Source organism: Elephas maximus, chromosome 7, assembly GCF_024166365.1.
Source record: "Elephas maximus indicus isolate mEleMax1 chromosome 7, mEleMax1 primary haplotype, whole genome shotgun sequence".
Classification (NCBI taxonomy): Eukaryota; Metazoa; Chordata; class Mammalia; order Proboscidea; family Elephantidae; genus Elephas; species Elephas maximus.
In genome coordinates, this window is record NC_064825.1 from 37,380,734 (window position 1) to 37,402,298 (window position 21,565).

The following is a 21,565-nucleotide window of genomic DNA, read 5'->3' on the forward strand; positions in this document are numbered from 1 at the left end:
TCTGCATACTATTTTTTTTCCTTTAATCCAAACTCCATTCCTTTGCTTTTTCATGTAGTACATGCCCCTTGCCTGCCCTGGTAGTCCAGGCTTACCTCCTATTGACCTAGTGACTCTCACCTGATCCTGGTTGTCCCATTACAAGCTTTACAAGCATTGGAACCCCCAAAGTCATTATTAATGCTTCTCTTTCCTTCCATATGAAACAGACCAATAAGGTATTTCTCTCTGTCTTTGTGTGTTGGGGAGGTGTGAAGCATGGGGGGGAGGAGTGGTAGACAGAAAGGAAAAGGGGGGAGAGGGAGGGAGTGGTGGAGGGAGGGAAGGAGAAAGAAAGAGACTGAGACTCTGACTTATGCAAATACTAACTAAAATGTACAGCTGCTACCCAGTAGACATGTATTGATTTGAAGAAGGAAAAGGAAGGGCAAAATCACAGGGAGCTTTATTCTAGAGCTATTTTGATATCTTAAAAGAGTAGAAACAAAAATTCAATCTGTGAAAATTCTGTGATGTGAACAAAGCCGAAGAAAGAGTATTTATAAGAAGTTTAATGCTTTAGCCCTGGTCCTGCCACCATCTAGCTAAAAAATCATAGGCACCTCCCAGTCAGTCTGGGTCTCAGTTTCCTGACTGTAAAATAAATACAACCATCCCAACCTCACAGGATTATTGTGAGAATCAAATGCAATACTTATATGAGATGAAAATGCAGTGGAGATCAGTCCTTCAGTGTGCTTATGAAGCAGTGAGATGATAAACACCTGACATATAGACATAGTTTAGTGTTTCGCAGAACTAGAAGTTGGTGTGAGTTAAGAAGAAATATAATAGCTAACAATTATTTATTGGGTGCTTATTTTACACTGACTTCGTGAATCAACTCATTTAATCTTCAAAACAACTGTGTGATGTAAGTACCTTTATCATACCCGTTTTTAAAGATGGTGAAACTAAGGCCTAGAGTGTAGAATAACCTGGTCAAGGGTATACAGCCAAAAAACAGTAAAGCTAGCATTCTAACCTATGAAGTCTGACTCCAGAGCTTATACAACTTAACTCTCTTCTCTGCCTCTGTGGAGAGATAGGAAACAACAGGCATTACTTGCAGAGGAGAAGGCCTTCAATCTCAGCCCTTTGCTCTTAGGAAGGAGATTTTTACATCATGCACTGCATCAAGCCCACCACCAAGACTTCTCTCTACTGCTCAGCGGCACCTCTGTGTCAGCTCTTCCTGTCCTCAGCAGTGTGCCCTCTCATTCAGCCATCTTCTTATTGGTCATCGTGACACTTAAAAAAACAAAAAACAAAAACCAAACCCAGTGGATTCCGACTCATAGCGACCCTCTAGAACAGAGTAGAAGTGCCCCATAGAGTTTCCAAGGAGCGCCTGGTGTATTCGAACTGCTGACCCTTTGGTTAGCAGCTGTAGCATTTAACCACTATGCCACCAGGGTTTCTATCCTAACACTGAAGCAATTCAAAAATAGTTTGTGGAAAAAAATGTATACAGATCTTATCTTTCAAAAACTTGGAAAATATAAGTGTATTAGGAGTGCTCACAGTGCTGTTTAAGAAAATTTCAATTTCCAATTGAAATTTTTCTGCTTGGCCATCCTTAAAAAAGTAGCATGAAATAAAAGGCAGTTTTAATCAGGCATCCTTAGAAGCTCTTTCATGTTCTAGTTAACAATTCTGCAATGCTTTCATTAAGATCAGAGTTTCTTAACCTGTCCTGTGATTTCTTTTCTCTATGCTGTTTACCACAAGGCCCACAAGGCTAAGAGTACCAGGAAAGCAAATCCACTCAAAAGAGTTATTGATTTTTTTTTCCATCTAGTGTTCCTATTACATGAATACCACCTCCGTCTTTCTTTAATATGCTGTGAGTTTTTAAAAGCATCAGAGTGAAGCATCATTGGAAGCTGCCATGAGGCTCTGAGCATTTCAGCCCTTGAGATACAGCTAGGCCAATATTACTTTTGCATAGACAACAAGGACAAAATGCGATAGAGAACTTGAAAGGGAGAGAGGTCAAGTGATCTGAGAAGGTAAAAATGATTAAGGCAATGAAATCATACATGTGGGTAAGGAGAAAAGAACTGGGAGTGTAAAAATCTAGGTTCAAGTCATAGAACTATCATATTGACAGTGTGATTTGGGGGCCTGTCATTTAACCACTCACTGTTATCTGTTACCTTGATTTAAAAATGGGAGTGTTAATTCTGGATATATTTTCTTTATATGGTTTTTGTGAGAATCAAATTCTTTCATTTATTCAATAAATGTTCATTGAGCACCTATCTCATACAGGCACTGTATATGTGCAGGAAATACAACGATAAACAAAATGTTCTCTATCCCCGTGTCAAGTGGGGAGAGCAATGATAATCCAGACATCACAGAAAAATCACACAAAATAGATTTACAAAGTAGATGTCATGGAAAGTTATAGCAGGGTGGTCCTGATCAATGTCTAAGTCAGGGTTCTCAAACAGAGGTGATTTTGTTCCCCTAGGGGACATTTGGCAATGCCTGCAGACTTGTTTGGTTGTCACAGGTTGGCGGGTGGTGTGAGAGTGCTACTGGCACCTAGTGAGTAGAGGACAGGTATTCTGCTAAGCTTCCTTCAATGCACAGTGCAGCTGAGATTTGAAAGATAAGCAGGAAAGAATTCCAGAGAAGTAAGAGAAGATTCAAGGCAAAGTAAATAGCATTTGTATAGGAAACCACATGAGAATGGTTTTCATCATATCCCAAGAACTGGAAGCAGACTGGTGGGACCGGGGGACAGAGAAGAGGGAGATGGCCAAGATGAGGTTGGCGACAGGGACAGACCATGTAGGGCCCAGGGGTCATGATGCAGTGGGTATGTGGTGTCCCTGAGACAGAAGCAACAAGCAATACCCAGGTTTTTGGCTTGAGGAACTATGTAGAAAGATCTTGGATGGCTGAATGAGGAAGACTGATGGGAAGGCAGATTTGAGGAAGAGGAAGAATAACAGATCAGATTTCGAAGATGTCTGTGAGATGTCCTAGTGAAGATGACCAGCAGGCAGCACGGTATCCAATTCAGGAGTGGAGTCTGGACCAGGAATATAAATGAGGTAGCCACTGACACACTAATATTTAAAGTTCTGTGAACTGGGAGAGGGTAAAAGGTGAAGAGAAAAGAACTCCTAATTATAAAAGTGCTCTACAAATACAAAGAATCCCTATTATCATCAATATCAAGTACAATACTTTTCCCATTCATCCCTTTATTTAACAAACTTCTGCTGTCTCCTGTTGTGATCCAGGCAGTATGCTAGGACTGGAGATAAACAGATGGAGAAAACTGATGCCTGCCCTCAAAAATAGTGTAAAAAGCAAGTGGAGGAGGACATATGACCTTCTCAATGCATAATGCATTGCCATGATGCTGACTCATGGAGACCCCATGTTTGCCAGAGTAGGACTGTGCTCCATAAGGTTTTCACTGACTGATTTTCTGGAAGTAGATCACCAGCCATGTCTTACGAGGTGCCGCTGGGCAGACTTGAACCTTTAGCTAGCAGGCCAGTGTGTTATCGGTTTGCACCGCCCAGGGACTCCAGACTCTTAATAAAACCCAGTGCCTTATACTGCCCTTTAAATGAATCCATGAAGAAGCTTTTCTTCGATCAGGAGAGTCTAGGTACAAAAGGCCGAGGGCTCTGGAAAAGGGAGAAGATAAAGAAGGTATACTTCAAATCCCTCACAGTTCTCTTGCCATTAGCCCTGGCTTTAACTCTAGCCTGGGGTTTAACACGCTGTGATCTAATGTTTAACAGAATTGTGTTCCAACAGCACTCAGTGTCCTGCCTGCTATAGTCAGCTACACGGGGGTCACTTGCTTTCTGTCCTTTATATTACTTGGCTTATAGACTCCAAAGACTGTGCAGAGTGCATAGAATATCATTCTACCATGATAGTTTGCTCTCTTAAGCACCTTTGAAGCATGACTGACTGACCGATTAAAATAAATAGCACTATTATACATTGTGGAGCCCAGTGGCATAATGGTAAAAAGCCCATCTGCTAACCAAAAGATTGGCAGTTCAAATCCACCAGCTGCTCTTTGGAAAGCCTATGGGGCCATTCTACTCTGTCCTATAAGGTCGCTATGAGTCGGAACAACTCAACGGCACCTAACAACAACAACAACGTTATATATTGAATGAATTTGGATATACCACAGGCCGTGTCATGTCTGCTGGAAAACTATCGTATACAGTAAGTGTTCCTCTGGCCTTTGACTCTGGTACACAGTCACCTGAGTCTTTCCTCATTGAAAAAAAGTGTCACTCTGTCTGAAATACGAGAAAATGGATCAGATGCCAGCTTTTGATAATAAAAGCCGTGATCAATTTTCCCAGATCTTTGTAAATATAGAATATCCTGGTAAATATTCTAACATAAGCTTTTGAATCTCTAACTAGCTTTTCGAACTTTTAGCTATTTAGGCCCCATTAAAAGAAGCTATGATATCCCAGGTACTGTGCTGGCACTGGTATTCACTAGTTTCTGTTCTGTGAGTTTACAGTTAGTGAGGAAGGCAGGAAGTGATAACAGTAGATAAATACATTTCATGTTGGGGTGGGAACTATGAAGGAAACAAACAGGGTTCAGGGAAAGAGAACAGGAGGAGGGCACATACTTAGACTGGGTAGTCAGTAAAGGTGGTCATCTGGCCAAATATAGTTGGACTCAGAGCCAAAAGGTATGAATTTAATCTTAGTCCTTTATTTAGTGAATTAAAATTAAATAAATTAATTTAACAAACACTAATATAGTGCTTGGAGCCCTGGTGGAGCAGAGGTTAAGAGCTGGGCTGCTAACCAAAAGGTCGGCAGTTTTCTACTGGCTGCTCCTTGGAAACTCTATGGGGCAGTTCTACTCTGTCCTGTAGGGTCGCTATGAGTCAGAATCGACTCAACAGCAATGAGTTTGGTTTCTTATTTATTTTTATTTTTTTTAATATAGTGCTTGGGAACGTTGGTGGTTCAGGGGTGGAATTCTTGCCTTCTGTGCAGGAAACCCGGGTTTGATATCTGGCCTATCCACCTCGTGCACAGCTACCTCCCGTCTGTCACTGATGGATTGCACATTATTATGATGCTGAACAGGTTTCTGCAGAACTTTCAGACTAAGACAGACTAGGAAGAAAGGCCTGGCAATCTACTCTTGAGGACTAGCCAATGAAAACCTTATGGATCAAAATGGCCTGAACCTGATCCGCAACCAGCCCTGGGGATGGAGCAGGACCAGGCTCCATATCCTTATGTTCTCTTGTGCTTGGGCTAGTCGTGAATTGAAGGTCCACTCAAAGGCAGCTAACAACAACAATATAGTGCTTAATATACGTGAGGCTCTGCTCTAAAGTTGTACACATATCGACTCATTAAATCCTCAACAATCATATAAGTGCTATTGTAATCCCTATTTTATAGATAAGTAACTGAAGCAAAGAGAAGCTCGGGAACTTGTCCAAAGTTCCATAGCTAGTAAGTGGTAAGGCAAGTTACATTAGCCTCTGTGAGCCTATTTCTTTATTTATAAATTCAGAATAATACTTAGTCGAAATGATGAGGAGGTACTGCAAGGGAAAGTACTCTTCAAAGCAGCAATTTTATTGTTATAATTTTAATACCAATTATAATGTCATTATTACAATGGTGTGTGCGCTCTCTACACTATGGGGAAACTAGAAATTTTAAGATGAAACCCCTAGCTTCAGAGGGGTTACTGTTAATTTTACTAGAGAGAGATTACCAGTGTGCGCAACATAGTGCATAATTCAGAATTGCATTGGATTTTTTTTTTTTTGCGGGGGGGCTAAGTTTAGAGCCATGCCTGTAAATTGATGCTTGATAGAGAGGAAAATGGTATTTTTGAGGTTTAAAGTATGTCTCAGGAGATCACTGAATTATATCTCTAAAAGGCACTTAAGAGATGATTGATTCTAATCCGTTCATTTCATAGATGAGAAATAAAAGCTTGTCAAAGCAGAATGACTGAGCCAAGATCTTACAGATAATTAGAATAAGAACTTTAAACCAGTTGCCATCCAGCTGATCTCAACTCATGAGGACCCATGTGTGTCAGAGTAGAGCTCTACTCCATAGGGTTTTCAATGGCTGAGTTTTTGGAAGTAGAGCTCTTTTTTTTTTTTTCTTCCCAGGTGCTTCTGGGTGGACTTGAACTGCCAACCTTTTGGTTAGGAGCAGACTATGTCAATCTTTTGTACCATCCAGGGACTCCACAAGAACCATAACCAGGAATAATTCCTGGATTTTGAAATCTCAGGCCTTTCTTCCTGTTCCGCTGAAAAATCAGTGTTTTCTAGTTACCCTCCTTCCCCCACGGGAGATGGGTAAAATAAAATGATTGCGTTATATGATGTCAGAGCTTGTCACTTAGGTTAAAACCTAGGAGTCTGAGACTTTGTGATGATTTTTCTCGGAATTTTTCAAGAATTTTTTTGAAATAGCTTCAGTAAGGTATATTTGACACCCAATAAACTCGTAAAAGATGTACAATTTAATAAGTTTTGACATGTGAAACCATCACCACTTTCAAGGTAATGAACATCTCCATCATCCCCAAAAGGTTCCTTATGCCCCTTTGTAATCGTTCCACCTCACCCCTCCATGCCTTGCCTCCCAGTTACTAGGCAACTACTGTTTTCCTGCCACTATACATTAGTTTGCACTTTCTAGAATTTTGTGTAAATGGAATCACACAACATGTATTCTTCTTTTGTGTGTCTTCTTTCACTAGCATAATTATTTTGAGATTGATTCATGTTGTTTCCTGCATCAATAGCTCATTTGTTTTCATTGCTGAATAGAATTACACTGTAGGAATATATCATAATATTCACCTGTTGGTGGTGTTTCCAGCTTTTGGCTGTTACAGATAAGGTTCCTATGAGGGCTTGTACGCATGATTTCAGTAGACATATGTTTTCATTTCTTTTGGATAACTACTTAGGAGTGAAATGGTTAACTCATGTGGTAGTTGTGTGTTTAACTTTTTAAGAAACTGCTAAACCGGTTTCCAAAATGGCTTTACCATTTTACCTTTGCACCAGCATTGCACGAGAGCTCCAATTTTTCTACATCCTCACTGAGACTTAATATGGCTAGTCTTTTTAATATTAGCCATCCTAGTAGGTGTGCAATGGTATTTCACTGTAATTTTATTTCCCATTTCTCTAATAACTCATTATGTTGATCATCTTTGCATGTGCTTGTTTGTTACCCTGTATATCTTCATTGTGAAGTGGCCAGATCTTTTGCTCAATTTTTAAAACTGGATTCTTTGTTCTCTTATTATTTAACTTTGAGAATTCTTTATATATTTTGGAAGCAAGTCTCTTAGATATATGATTTGCAAATATTTTCTTCCGTTCTGTGGCTTGTCTTTTTTCATCCTCTAAACAGTGTTTTTCAAAGAACAGATTCTTTAATTTTGATGATGTCTAGTTTAGAAATTCGTTCTTTTTTGAATTGTGCTTTTGGTGTCGTGTCTAACCTGATTGCAGAGATTTTCTTTTAGAAGTTGTATGGTTTTAGATTTTACATTTTATCTATAATCTATTTTGAGTTAATATATGGGAGGAGGTGCAGATCAAAGCTTGTTATTTTGCATATGGATATCCAATTTTTCCAACATCAGCTGTTAAAAGATTATCCTGTCTCTGTTGAATTGCCTTTGTACATTTGTGAAAAATCAGTTGTCTATATATGCATGGGAGCCCTGGTGGCTCAGTGGTTAAAAGGTCAGGCTGCTAACCAAAAAGGTCAGCAGTTCGAATCTACCAGCCGCTCCTTGGAAACCCTCTGGGGCAGTTCTGTTCTGTCCCACAGTGTCGGAATGAGTCAGAATTGACTCTATGGCAGTGGGTTTGGTTGGGGTTTGTATACGTATGGGTATATTTCTGGATTCTATTCTGTTCTATCTTCATGCCACTTTATACCATTGTCTTGATTACCTCAGCTTTTTAATAAGTCATGAAATCAGGTAGTCTTTTTTCTTCATTTTTTTCCCCCATTTTATAATTTATTTTGGGCATTCTAGGTCCTTTGCATGTCTATATGAATTTTATAGTCAGGTTGTAAATTTCTGCAAAAAAAAAAAAAGGAGATTTTGATTGGTATTGCATTGAATCTGTAGCTCAATTTTCAGTGTGTTGACATCGTTATAATTTTGAGTCTCCTTACACAGGAGCATGGTATATCTCTCCATTTACATAAATCGTTTTTAATTTTTCTCAGGAATGCTTAGTTGTTTTCATTATACAGATCTTGCACATCTTTTATCAGGTTTATCCTTATTCCTTATTTTTTATCTTATTACAAATTGTGTTTTTTTATTTTAATTTCCATTTATTTGTTGCCAGTATAGAGAAAAAACAATTGATTTTTCTGTATTTTGATATTGTATTCTGCAACCTTCCTAAACTCACTTATTGTATCCAGTAGCTTTTTTTATAGATTCTGTAGACTTTTTACATAAAACTTATGTCATGTGTAAATATATTTTTATTTCTATCTTTCAATCTTAATTTTTTTCTTGCCTTATTCAGAACTCTAGTACAATGTTGAATAGAAGTGGTGAGAAGAAACATCCTTGTCTGTCCTGATCTTAGGGGTAAAGCATATCGCCCTTCACCATTAAATGACGATGGTAGCAGTATGTGTTTTGGTAGATGCCCTTTATCAGGTTGACAGAGTTCCCTTCTGTTCACAGTTTGCTGAGAGTTTTTTTTTTAATTGGAAGCTATATTAGATATTTCAAAATGCTTTTAACATGCCCATTGTAATGATCATATGATTATTTGTTTTTTGATTGAAAAAAACAAAAAAGTTAAACCAACCTTGCATTCCTGTGATACAGCCTACTAGGTTATGATACTATCATTTTTACATATTCCTGGAGTCAAGGTGCTAAAATTGTATTAGGGATTTTTGCATCTCTGTTCATAAGGGCTTATTGGTGTTTGGTTTTGTTGTATTTGTCTTGTTTGGTATCAGGGTACTGCTGCCTCAAAGAATGAATTGGGAAGTACTTATTCCTCTTCGGTCTTCTCAAAGTTTGTATAGAATTGTTATTTCTTCTTTAAATATTTGGTAGAATTCATTAGGGATGCCATCTAGCCCTGTAGTTTCTTGGTAGGAAGGTTTTTAGTTATCAATTAGATATCTTTAATGGATACATGTTATAGCTACTTTGATTAATTTTTTTTCTTGAATAAGCTTTGGTAGTTTGTGACTTTCAAGGAATTTGTCCATTCCATCTCAGCAATACAGTTGTTCATAAGATTCTTCTATCTTTCTTATATGTAGAATCTGTAGTGATGACTCTGTTTTCATTCCTGAATTTGGTAAGTCGTGTCTTTTTCTTTCCTGATCAGCCTTGCTGGAAGATTATTCATTTTATTTATATTCTGAAAGAACCAACTTTTAGTTTCATTGATGGTCTCTATTATTTTTCTGTTCTGATCATTATTATTTCCTTTCATCTTACTAGGTTTAATTTGCTCTTAGTTTAGTTCCTGAACATGGAAGCTCAAGTCATTCATTTAAGACCTTTCTTTTTTCTAATATAGGTGTTTAGTGATAAATTGTTCTCCTTAATTACTGCTTTAGGTGTATTCCAAAATTTTTTATATATTTGTATTTTTATTCAATTCAAAGCACATTCTAACTTCCTTTTTATTTCTTCTTTAGCCCATGGTTTATTTAGAAATGTGTTACTTCATTTTTGAATATTTGGGAATTATCCAAAGATTGTTCTGTTACTAATCTCTAATTCAATTACATTGTGGTCAGAGAATATACTTCCTATAACCTGGATTCTTTAAAATTTATTGACATTTGATTTAAGCCTGAGAATACATTCTCTCTTGGTAAATGCTCCCTACTCACTTGAAAAGAATGTGTATTCTGCTGTTGTTGGGTAGAGTGTTGCATAAAGGTCAATAAGTTCAAACTGATGGATAGTTTTATCCAAGTCTTCTGTATCTTTACATATTTTCTGTCTACTTCTCCTAACAATTATTGTGAGAAAAGTATCAAAATATCCAGCTATAATTGTAGATTTCTCTATTTCTCCTTGCTGCCTTGGTCTTTCTAGATAACCAATTCTGTCTCCTTAACTTACCAAGCCCACTGGGATATTCCACCCTCCCTGCCCCCTCCCCCCCACACAATGTGGCCTGGAAATTCTCTCAAAGGTGTAAGATGGGCAGACATAGGATTACCTTGTTTTCTGTCTCTCAGAGTTTATCGTTCTTCCTTGTCTGATGTCCAGTTATTGGAATATGTTGTTTCATATATTTTGACCAGATTTTTAGTTGCTTCAGGTATGTAAATCCAGTTCCTGTTATTTCATCTTAACTGGAAGCAGAAATCATGCAAATGGAGACCTCTGTGTGCATGGCAAAACGTATGGTTAGACATACTAAGGCTTGCAATTTAACTTTGAGCTTGATTTAATAGAAGAATGGCACCCATTATAATCCCAGGCTTTGTGCTCACATGAAGGAAATACATATACTTTACTAGTGAGTAGAAGGAAAACTCATGTTGAATGGTAATGAAGAGAAACAGATGATTGAAAGTATGTTGTATTCATTTTTGTATTCCTAGTTTTTAACACTGTGCCTGGCACTTAGTGACATTCAATAAATGTTTGTTAAACTGAACCAAATTATAAAATATTTGATCAGGTATGGTTCATGGTAAACCCTGCCTGAATTTTGAAGGTAATAGACTTAAGAACTTATAAAAGTGATTGGGCATAAGTGCAAGACATGCTATATGTACTTAATAAAAACTAAGTAATTAATTCACTAAATAATACAGCCTAAGTGATTGAGTCACTTAATACCTCCAAAAGTATATTAATTTCATTACCATTGGCCTAAATGGTAGGAAACCCTGGTGGTGTAGTGGTTAAGTGCTATGGCTGCTAACCAAAGGGTCGGCAGTTCGAATCCGTGAGGCGTTCCTTGGAAACTCTATGGGGCAGTTCTACTCTGTCCTACAGGGTCGCTATGAGTCAGAGTCGACTCAAAGCCACTGGGTTTGGTTTTGGGTTTGGTTTGTCCTATGCCAACCACTTTTTATGCCTCTGGACCTCAGGGGTAAGGCATTATTCCAGTTCTTAATGTGTTTAGAGTCAAGGTGGGTTCCTTTTCAAATACTTGAAGCTGAGCAGTCCTCATTGTTGTGTAGGTTAGGCATTCTATCAGGCGACGCTTCCTGGCTGTGTTAGTTTTGTACACTTTTGCCTTTTTTCCCTTTATTTCTGTGAGATAAAAAAAAAAAAGAAATTTAGTGAGATAAGGTAAGCATAATTATAGCTTTCCTGGGTGATAGTTAGGGAGCCCTGTTGGCCTTGTCCTGGTTTTTCTGTGTCATATTTGGAAAACCAGAGTTTTCCCACCTAACCTAATGGAAAGGTGCTAGCAATAAATTGTCTATCCAATGCTCAGTGGTACACTGTAATGTCACAGATCAGTGGCCCCCAAGTGCCACTTGCCTCATTGGCAGGTTGTATTGCCAGATCATATTTCTCAAAATCCATATTACCAAGCAAAAATCAAAATGCACTCAATTAGTAAGCATGCATTCCGATACTGAAAACATGTCATCAAAACATTTAAAAAATAAGTAAAAATGTAGTAACAAACGTGCTAATATGCCTATTTTAAAGAGTGAGGAATAAACATATGGAATTAATCACCTCAGGAGGTCTAAGAAGAGTGTCACTGAATTTATGGACATTAATTCTCTAAGAATTTGTTAAAACTAAGATTGGTTAGCATTAGGAAGAGGAAGCTACTGAGTTTTCACTCGAGTAGCCTTGGCTTCAGTCCAAATCTGAGTATTAATCTGGTTAGTTATTAGTTTTCATGATGTCATGTTCCTTCCAATTCAACCGTTAATGACCTCTACTTTTTTACCCTGTACCCTTGCTCTTCCTTTCCTTCAGAAGCCCTGGTGGCACAGTGGTTAAGAGCTATGGGTGCTAACTAAAAGGTCAGCAGTTTGAATCCACCAACTGCTCCCCAGAAACCCTATGGGGCAGTTCTTCTCTGTCCCATAGGGTCACTATGAGTTGGAATCGACTCGAGGGCAATGGGTGTTTTTTTTTTTTTCTTCGTCAAGAATGCCCCCTACCTTTCTCTGAATGTTTGAATTCTACCCTAACTTCAAGCTCTAGCAAAGTGCTAAATCTTCCATGAGGCTGTCCCAATTTCCCCAGTGAATATAATTCCTTCTGTCTTATTCTTTATGCCATGTCTTTTATGACTGTTACCCTTTTTTAACTAGTCTTTTTGTTGTTTTTACCCATGTATCATTCCTTCTGTAAGATTTTAAAAGGCAGAATCAACATCTGATATATCTGTTTTGCCATCCATCCATCCCATTGCCATCGAGTAGATTCTGACTTACAGAAATCCTATAGGACAGAGTAGAAGTGCCCCATAGGGTTTCCAAGCTTTTGGGTTTGAACTGCCAGCCTTTTGGTTAGCAATCTGATCTCTTAACTACTGCACCACCAGAGCTCCTGTTAACAAAAACTATAGCACTTGGGAGTTGCTTAATATGTTTGTTGGATCAGTGAATAAATGCATGACTTGAAGGGTATTTTTTTAACGCAGTCTTTATACATATATACATGTAGAGACTGTCAATTCTCTACCCTTTCCCCAAAGACTACGAAAAAGAAGATCTTTTAGGAGGCTCTGCTTCAATGAAAGAATGTAGGGACCTGATGGAAGAAGTCTCAGGCATGACAGAAGACCCAGAGGCTGGATCCTAGAATAATGGGGAAATAGCGATGTTTGCTTAAGGAACACAGAAGGGATAGGATGGAATTTTGGAGATAAGAAAAAAAAAAAACTTTTCCTCTATTTTTTGCTGAGAAATACAGAACATTTACTAGTGACAGAATATTTTCTGGAAGTTGTGGGCTGGCTGGTCGACAATGTGTGAAGAAGAAGCATGTGGCTGGGGCAGATGGGAGAGTGTAAGGGCAGGAATAAAGGCAGAGGAGGGACTGTGGGTGTGAGATGAACAGAAGAACATTATGAATGAAAAAAGAGAAGGTTGGTTAAATTGATATTGAAAAACCAACTGTCTAGTGGCAATAGCCTTATGGTGGTGTTCATGAAATATTAAGGAAAAACAATCTTCCTACAAATTAGCCAGGTAGGATTTCGAGATTAATTCCTCTTCAAATTCTTTACATTCAAAATTGAAAAGTCATTGACATAAAGCAAATAATTTGTTAGTATCAGCCTTTGGGATTTTCACATCAGGAGGGCATTAGTATGAACTAGGAGATTTCCTCCATCACCAGGGTACAAATGGAGAGAAACTAGGTAACCCAAATCATGCAGCTCTTCCAAAAATAAAAGAGCAAAAAAAAAAAAAAATCCTTCATTTATGTTATCAAACTCTTTCCTGCAATCTGTACTTTGTTTTGCCCCTCTCAGATTTTCTAGGTCAATTAAATACATAATTTCTACATTTTGCTGTGTATTATATGCATTCAGTTTTCTACCTACCTACCCAGATAGGTAAATATCCAGATATAAATATCTCTACGGTGGCTGTGAAACTAGCCCTGAGAGCATAGATTCCTTTGGGTCAGCCAGCACCTTTTTTCAGGATATCTTGACTGCCCTGTTTTAGCAATCCCACAGAGAATATAGGGGTGGGTGGAGCCTCTCTTTGCTTTCTGGGCTCCTTGTCTTAAATGAAGGAAATTCAAAATCTGTTCCTAAATTTGGTTGTTCATGTTTTATTTAGTGATTAGGCTAGCCTTTTTGTCATTAAAGTGAAAAAACTTATTTCTTTGGAATTAACATGTTCAGTTCTAGGCAACCTACTCTCAGGTCCCAAGAATATTTGAAGACATGGTTCTCCTTGTGTTATCTGTACAAATTGTATCTAGAACAAGAAATAAATGTGACTTCCTCCAATAGATATTCCAATACTACAGTCTTCAAATTAATCTTAAATTTTAGAAAACATACTGTGTTTTATGCTCATGAAACTTCTGACTAGCCTTTAGGGATAATTCCAAGGAAACAAGCCTATAGTGTAATAAGGCCATAATACTCTGTAAATGAAGAATATGTCACCTGTAGGTGTTCATTAAAATGAGAGAAGATTTGAGCATATTCAGTGACCCTGTGTGTGAATGCACGTGGTTGTGTATTTCACACAGCAGACAAATGGAGACACCTGCATATGTACAGTTATGTGTGTATGTAACACACTTCCTTCAATTTTAGTACTTATCACAAGCTACTTACCTTCTATCACCATGGCCTGCCACCCAAATCTTTTGGTTGGTATATTTTTCACATCTCTCTGCCTCCCACCTCTTTCCCCCCACACACTTATGGTATGTGCAGTTTCGCCAGACCTGTGTGGAGATAGGGGAACACTGATGGAATTGCTTTTCACAAGTGTGGGAATGAAAATTCTTCCCAATGAAAACATCTGTCTCTGTTCAAGTCATGCCCAGTTATCCCCCAAAAGAAATGTTCTCATTAACTTTTTTTTTTTAAGTCTTAAGATAGCAGTTTGTGTAGCAGATCTAATTAAGTTTATGTAACAGATCTGCAGGGTTTTTTCCTTCTTCAACTGGGTTCTTTGAGCTCAGTTTGAGCATTACCAGCTTTCACTATGCAACGGCCAAGTGCTTCCCGGGCTGAGAATTACCAGCTTTTATGGGATACTATTGCTTCCTTAAAACAGTGCGAGCAAGCTATGCAGCACGCATTCATTCCGGTAAGGAAAATTTCCTTTCATTTTTCTAGGGATTATTTTTCTCCATTTTCCCTTTTATGCCTACAGAGAAAGGGCATGTATTCTGTGTGTTTAAAGACACTGTAGGATCTCTATAGTTCTTCTTGGAGATAAATATATGTCTGTTTTCTTAATATGGTCAAAATATTGATCAGTGAAAAAAGAGTAAACGGTGGTCCCAGCAGACTCATCCCACTGAAGATCACAGTGTTTAAAGTAACATTTACTAAAGAGAAGGAACAAGATTGATATCCCTTATATTAATATCTGAAATCATCTGCAATGTTTATTTTCTGAGTGGTTCTTCCAAAACTACTTAAAATGGCTTAGATATCTTTTGCACTGGATTGGATACATGAAACAAGAAGCCAAAAGTTAACCTATAAATTTCCATTTTTAACTTATTTAAGTCAAATCTTCTGTCCAACTCTCTTGAGAAGTGTAATGATTGTTCCTTTACTAGAGTACTTAGGGATTTGTAAACATGTCTGATTAGAAGGGTGTGATACATAAAATGAATTATGTGACCTGAGGTCATTATGTTTTATAATTCAAAACTAATGTTTGTAATTATAATTTACCCTACTGGAGGAGGAAACTGTCAGGCTACATTTGATAAGCTGAGATGAGGTAAATGGGACTTGGAAGAGGAGTATTAAAATCTTTGATTCTTTCAGTTAGATCTCTTTTGAGGTATTCAGGTCATCTGTCAGGAATTAGAGAACATTCTTAAAAATTAATTCCTGCTAAAAATTATTTGTCACTTCTGACATAGAAATCCAAGAGATATATTTCTGTGAATAGTTGGGGTAAATCTTTGAAGTTCAAGTTACTTTCGTGACTCAAGTTACATGCCATCATATAATTTTCTGTGATTTGGGAATCACCTAAATGTTTCAAAGACTGTGCAATATTTAAAGTCCTTCTAACTGAACTGTTGTTTTCTACTTGGAGCTCTGTAAGTTTAACATGACAATTAAAGCCATCGAAATTACATAATTTTTGCAAGGAGTTTAAAAAACTAATGGTGGGAAGTTCTCTACATCTTAAGCTATAATGATCCCTTCATGCTTTGAACCGGAAGCTGGTGTGTATAGTTTGCTTCACGTATCTTTATCAAGCTCCTTTTCCTTTGTTTTATCAAGGAGAGTGTGATACTGTTTGTGAAGCTCAAATATCTCCTCTTTTGTGGAACCTTCTCTAGCTAGGCAAAGTTATTTTCTCCACTCTTGGTTCCTTGTATTTCTAATTTATCACCTAACATATTTTACTGTAAATGTTTTCTTGTCTGTCTCTCTAATTTTAACTTTTTAGAGTGAAGGCGAAAAAGAAAATAAGTCAGGGAAAGGAACTAACATGCATTTTTTTTTTCTTGTTTTGAACTCTTTGAATATAGAGATGTGTCTGTCCCCAGGGCTTAGCACATTTCCTGGCATAATAGTGTTTGGTGAATGTATAAGTAATGAATGAATCAACTAACAAGAGTCTCTAATTCTAGGATTTCCAGTTAATGCATGGCAGTTTTCATCACCACCTTTGTCTATACTGTCCTCATAAAATTATTTCTTTTCAGATTCCTCTGGAGAAAACAATAAACCTTGACAAAAGCATTGCAGTAGAGTGGTGGTGGGTGTGGTGATGTGTTAATACAGGGGATAGACACTTAAGGGAAAAAAATAACCTTGGACTCAATTCCCAGAGTCCACAGACTACTCTTTTATTTTCCATTCTATTATCTGCTCCCAATTCCTCCTGTGCACACACACGTAATATTATTAGTTGTCATAGGTTGACTCCATCTATGACGACCCCATGTACAATAGAATGAGCTATTACCCAGTCCTGCCCCATCTTCACGATCACTGGTGTGCTTAAATATATTGTTCCTGTCTCTGTGTATTTTGAGTGCCTTCCAGCCTAGAGGGTTCATCTTCCAGCACTATATTGGATAATATTCTGTTGTGGTCCATAGAGTTTTCATTAGCTAATTTTTCGGAAATATATCAGCAGGCCTTTCTTCTTAGTCTGTCTTGGTCTGGAAGCTCTGCTGAAACTTGTCCATTATGGGTAACCTTGCTTCCATAGCTTCCAGCACCACAGAAACACACAGGCCACCATATTATGACAAACTGATAGACAGGTGGTAGCTTCATTGCTTAGGGTATCTTAATAAATTGCTTAGGGCATCTTAATAAATCCTAAAACATATATAATCTACCTTTCTGCGTTCTGTTGTATTAAGAAAAATGACAAACTATGTCAGTTCAATTAATCGCCTTCTTGAGATAAAGCTGGTTCTCTTTTAAAATCAAATATTTTAAAAATGTGTTCAGAGGACAGTTGCACGTTGATGTTGTTGGCCTGAGGAAAACAGACCTGAAGAGCTCACAGGCAGGATCCTTTTTTCTTGGAGAGGGTAAATGCTCTTCTGTGCATCTGCTATTAGTATGGACTCCTAGATGGTCTGCATCATCTCTCACATACAGCCAGGTATATATAGGCAACAGATGGTTTTTCAGTCTGTGCAGTTTTGTGGACTAATAATAAACCTGACATAAAATCTCAGGTCATGATCCAATCTGCTCCAGGGAACCTTTCCATGTAACCTAAAATTCACATTGGTGAGAGGAAACCTAAAGAAATCAATCCCTGGATGGTATACAGCCCCAAAGAGTCTTGGCAGAAAAGAAAACCAAACCATGAAGTCCTTCAGTGTTCGAGTATCTGATGGAGATCAAATCTGGAATCTTAACCAGTTTTTTCTGCTTGACCCAAGAGACTAGAGTATAAAACAACAATACAGAATTTTCCATATCTTCTATCAGGAGTGCCTGGCCAAAGTAAGCCCTTAAATATTTAATGAATGAATAATAAAGAGCTATCTAATGAAGCCCTGCAAAGCTCCGTCATTGGTACTATAAGGACATCCTTCTAGACAGTCAGTATATTTGGGTATCAAAGTACAAGTTTTCTTGCCTGAGCACCTGAAGAGGTGAATAATCAGGCATGTAGGTGCCAGCCCAGAATTGTTATCCTGGAATTGTATCTCTTTAGCCATGCTGCTTATTTAGATAAATCATTAAGCTTCAGAGGTTAGGGGTGCAATGATTTGTTCCCAAACCCAAAAATGCTAGCAAGGGAAAAGGAACAGGAGTAATTATAGCCATTTGGGCCATCCAAAGACCTGCCTTCTCTCAGGTATGTTTATAAAAACAGTCACATAATTAACAGTCCTGTTCATAAAGACTGACAGGTGTTTTTATTCACATATTATTTAATTCACTTCACTTATATTTCCTGGTATGTTCCAGGCACTTTTCTTGGCACAGGATAAGGTCCTGAACATAAGGTCCTGTGTCTCCATTACTTTGGAAGACAGATTACATTGCCCTCTGTCCAAATGTTGACACACTGTCTCTTGCTGCATTGCAGTGTTGGTTTTCCATATATTGCTAGCCAAAATATCTGGATTCGGTAAAGACATTCATGCTGGAATTCAGCAGGTTCTCAATACGTTTTTGCTCCCCATCCTGTTGTTGGACTCTGGGCTTCTGGCAATCATAGAGCAGTGTATCCAGTCATTCATTCATTCATTTATTCACTTATTCATCTCTGAATGAATGACTCTTATGTGAATGTGGCATGTAGCTTGCTAAGCATTGGAAAGAGATAAAAAATGAATAAATTAGGAGAAGCCCTGATGAAACATACATGGAATTCTGCCCTTAAGGAACTTTCAAATTAACACAAAACTTACCCTAATACCAGATGGAAAGTAATGATTAGTGGAGTTATCCACAAATTCCCATAAGAATTCAGAGAAGGGGCAAATTCCTTCCATGGGGTGAAAGACTTTGTGGATATAGTGGCACCTTAACGAGGTTATGAAAGTTAAATAGGATTTTGACATGCAACAATGATGGCCAAAGAGGACATCCCAAGTGGGGAGAACAGCAAGGGACTTACTAACTGTTTAAGATGGCCCATTTGTCCATTTACTCATCCATTTTGCCAATATTTACTAAATACATTTAATGTGTCAGATACTGTATGACATGCCTGAGCGGTACAACAGTAAATAGGACGGGCTCAAACTCTGTCCTGAGGCATTTACCTTGTAGTGGAGGAAACAGACATTAAATACATGATTATGTATATATCCACGTTGCAAGTCATTTACAACATTTTACACAATTGTAATGCAATTATTGCACATATGTATACACAGATACATATGTATCATCAGAACAGTGTGACAACAGTAAATATTTTGTAAAAATACTGCAAATGAAATAAAAGTCTTTTAAAAACTTTCATAAGTCTTAAAATACAAGTTCATTTCTTCAGCAAACAATTGGCACATACTCTCTGCCACACCCTGGGCTAGGTACTAGGACTATAAAATTTGTGGTTAATATTTATTGAGAACCTATTCGATATCATGGACTGTTCTAGGCACTTTATACCTATTATCTCATTTAATTCTGTCAACAATGCTCTGATGTAGTCACTATCATCTCCATTTTACAAATATGATTTAGAGAAGTAACTTTCCCATGGTCACATAGCTAATAAATGGAAAGGCTAGCCCTTGGACCCAGTCATCTGACCCCAGAGCCCGTTTTCTTAACCAACTAACTAGAATAAAACAAACAAACAAAAAAACCAAAACATTTACTTCAAGTCATTCTGACTCATATAGGACTGAGTAGAACAGCCCCACAGAGTTTCAAAGGAGCAGCTGGTGAATTCGAACTGCCAACCTTTTGGTTAGCAGCCTATCTCGCCGTAGCTCTTAACCACTGTGCCAAACCAAACTTACTGCCATTGCGTCGATTGTGACTCATAGGGACCCTATAAAAAAAAAAAGGACAGGGTAAAACTGCCCCATAGGGTTTCCAAGGATATAAATCTTTATGGAAGCAAACTGCCACACTTTTCTCCCACTGAGAGCCTGATTGGTCGAGCTTCTGACCGAGTGCTTTAAGCACTGTGCCGCCAGGAGAAACTATGCTAGTCAAATTAGCTATAACATAGTATGATAGGAGCAGTGATCAAGGGATGTATAAACCACAGTAAAAGCAGCAAGTAAGGAATAATCTACCCACTTATAGTAGAGGGGAAGAATGATAGAGGAAGCCTGAAAATAGGATAAAGGACTTGAGAAGGGCTTTAAAATAGGGATTTACCAGTTTGGGGAGGTGAGAAAGGATGAAACAGGAAGTACAGAGGCATTGAGGTATGAAAAATTGGTATGGAATGAAGGCAAGTTATCAACTTTCCTCCAGGTCCCAATATTCCTCTTAGAGCATTAGAAAGAAAGCAAGATCAAAACAATTAGGAGAGTTGTGTCATTCATTTAAGGTCAAGAACACTGTGGGCCAATCAGGAGAGAAGCACCAAATAATTCAGGCCAAAAGAGTAAGGCACAGGAACCTTGGAAAAGGGACCTCAGCCAGGAAAGATAACCTGACTGTACTACTCCCGCTACCTATGGCCTGCTTCCCAGGTTAACACCTGTCTGTGCCTGCAGCTGAGATGTATGCATATAGAAGCAAAGAAAGCTAGTGTATAGAAATAAAAGATTGAAACAAATGTAGAATGAGAAATGGAGATGAGAAACCACTTGGTCCCAAAGAAAGACACTGAGAGAAATAAGTCTGAATGGAATTGGAAGAGGCTGGACTGTGGCTGCCTGGGTTCCTGATAACTCCCAGTTCTTAATCCCAGTCCAGCAGGCAACCTAACCTGCTGTCTTCCTGTCTTCTAGCCTGATAAGAAATTCTAATTTTTGCTTAAGCTAATGCAGGTGGGTATCTGTTCTGCAACCAAAAGAACCTTAACTAAGACAAGACCAGTTAGTGACTAGTGGTACAGGGACCAGGATACAGTCCTGCAGAAGGGGGCAGAGCAAGGGCTGGAGAGGAGAGGGACTCACTTACCATGCTGGTCTTCAGGGTAAGGTTGCATGATTCAAGGCTTAATTTACATCCTCTTCCACAAGTCTTCCCTCAGGTCTCACAACCAGATAATGTGCCCCCTTTTTTTTCCTCATTATTCAACCCTGATTAGCACCCCTGCAGAAAAAGAACAGTAGGGAACCTAATATTTGACAGTTTACAAACTCCTTTCACCTGTGCTTTATTTAGTTATTGCAATACCACCATGAAATAAACCCCATTTATATTTATATATATAATCATATTTTTAGAGTCATTGGGGTAAAATACTTTGCTCAAGATCATGTAGCTGGTAGGACCAGGAGGGAAATCATGCTTTCTGACTCTAACCCCACTTGCCTTTCTCCTTTGCACCCTCCATGTTACTTTGCCTCTATTTCTCTTGTGATAATCCGTGGCATTTTATTGTAAGTATTTGGGGGTTGCTGTTATTTCTACATAACATTATAAACTCCTTACAGGGGAGGACAATGAGCTGCTTCTCTTCCTACTGTGTAGGGTGACAAGTACCAAAACCCAAAAATCCCACTGCTATCGAGTTGATTCATACTCACAGTGGCCCTGTAGGAAAGAGTAGAACTGCCCCTTAGGGTTTCCAAGACTATAATCTTCATGGAAGCAGACTGCCACATCTTTCTACCAGGGGAGCAGCCTGGTGGATTCAAACCATTGACCTTTTGTTAGCAGCCAAGCGCTTATTGGCTGCACCACCAGGACTCCTCTAGTGACAAGTACAGTGTTTTAAAT

At 38.3% G+C, this 21,565-nt stretch overlaps 1 protein-coding gene across 15 annotated transcripts in view; it reads left to right on the forward strand.

Annotated features, from left to right (window-relative positions):
• The window catches only part of DLG2 (discs large MAGUK scaffold protein 2), a 2,175,949-nt gene that overhangs the window by 1,336,747 nt on the left and 817,637 nt on the right, over positions 1 to 21,565 (forward strand). Inside the window, exon 1 of one of the 15 annotated variants that reach the window (XM_049891094.1) lies at positions 14,736 to 14,840. The exons of the other annotated variants lie outside the window; for them this stretch is intronic. Within the exon in view, the coding sequence (XP_049747051.1) occupies positions 14,736 to 14,840 (105 nt within the window). Of the gene's footprint in view, positions 1 to 14,735; positions 14,841 to 21,565 lie in introns of those variants that run through there. 15 annotated transcript variants of the gene reach the window in all.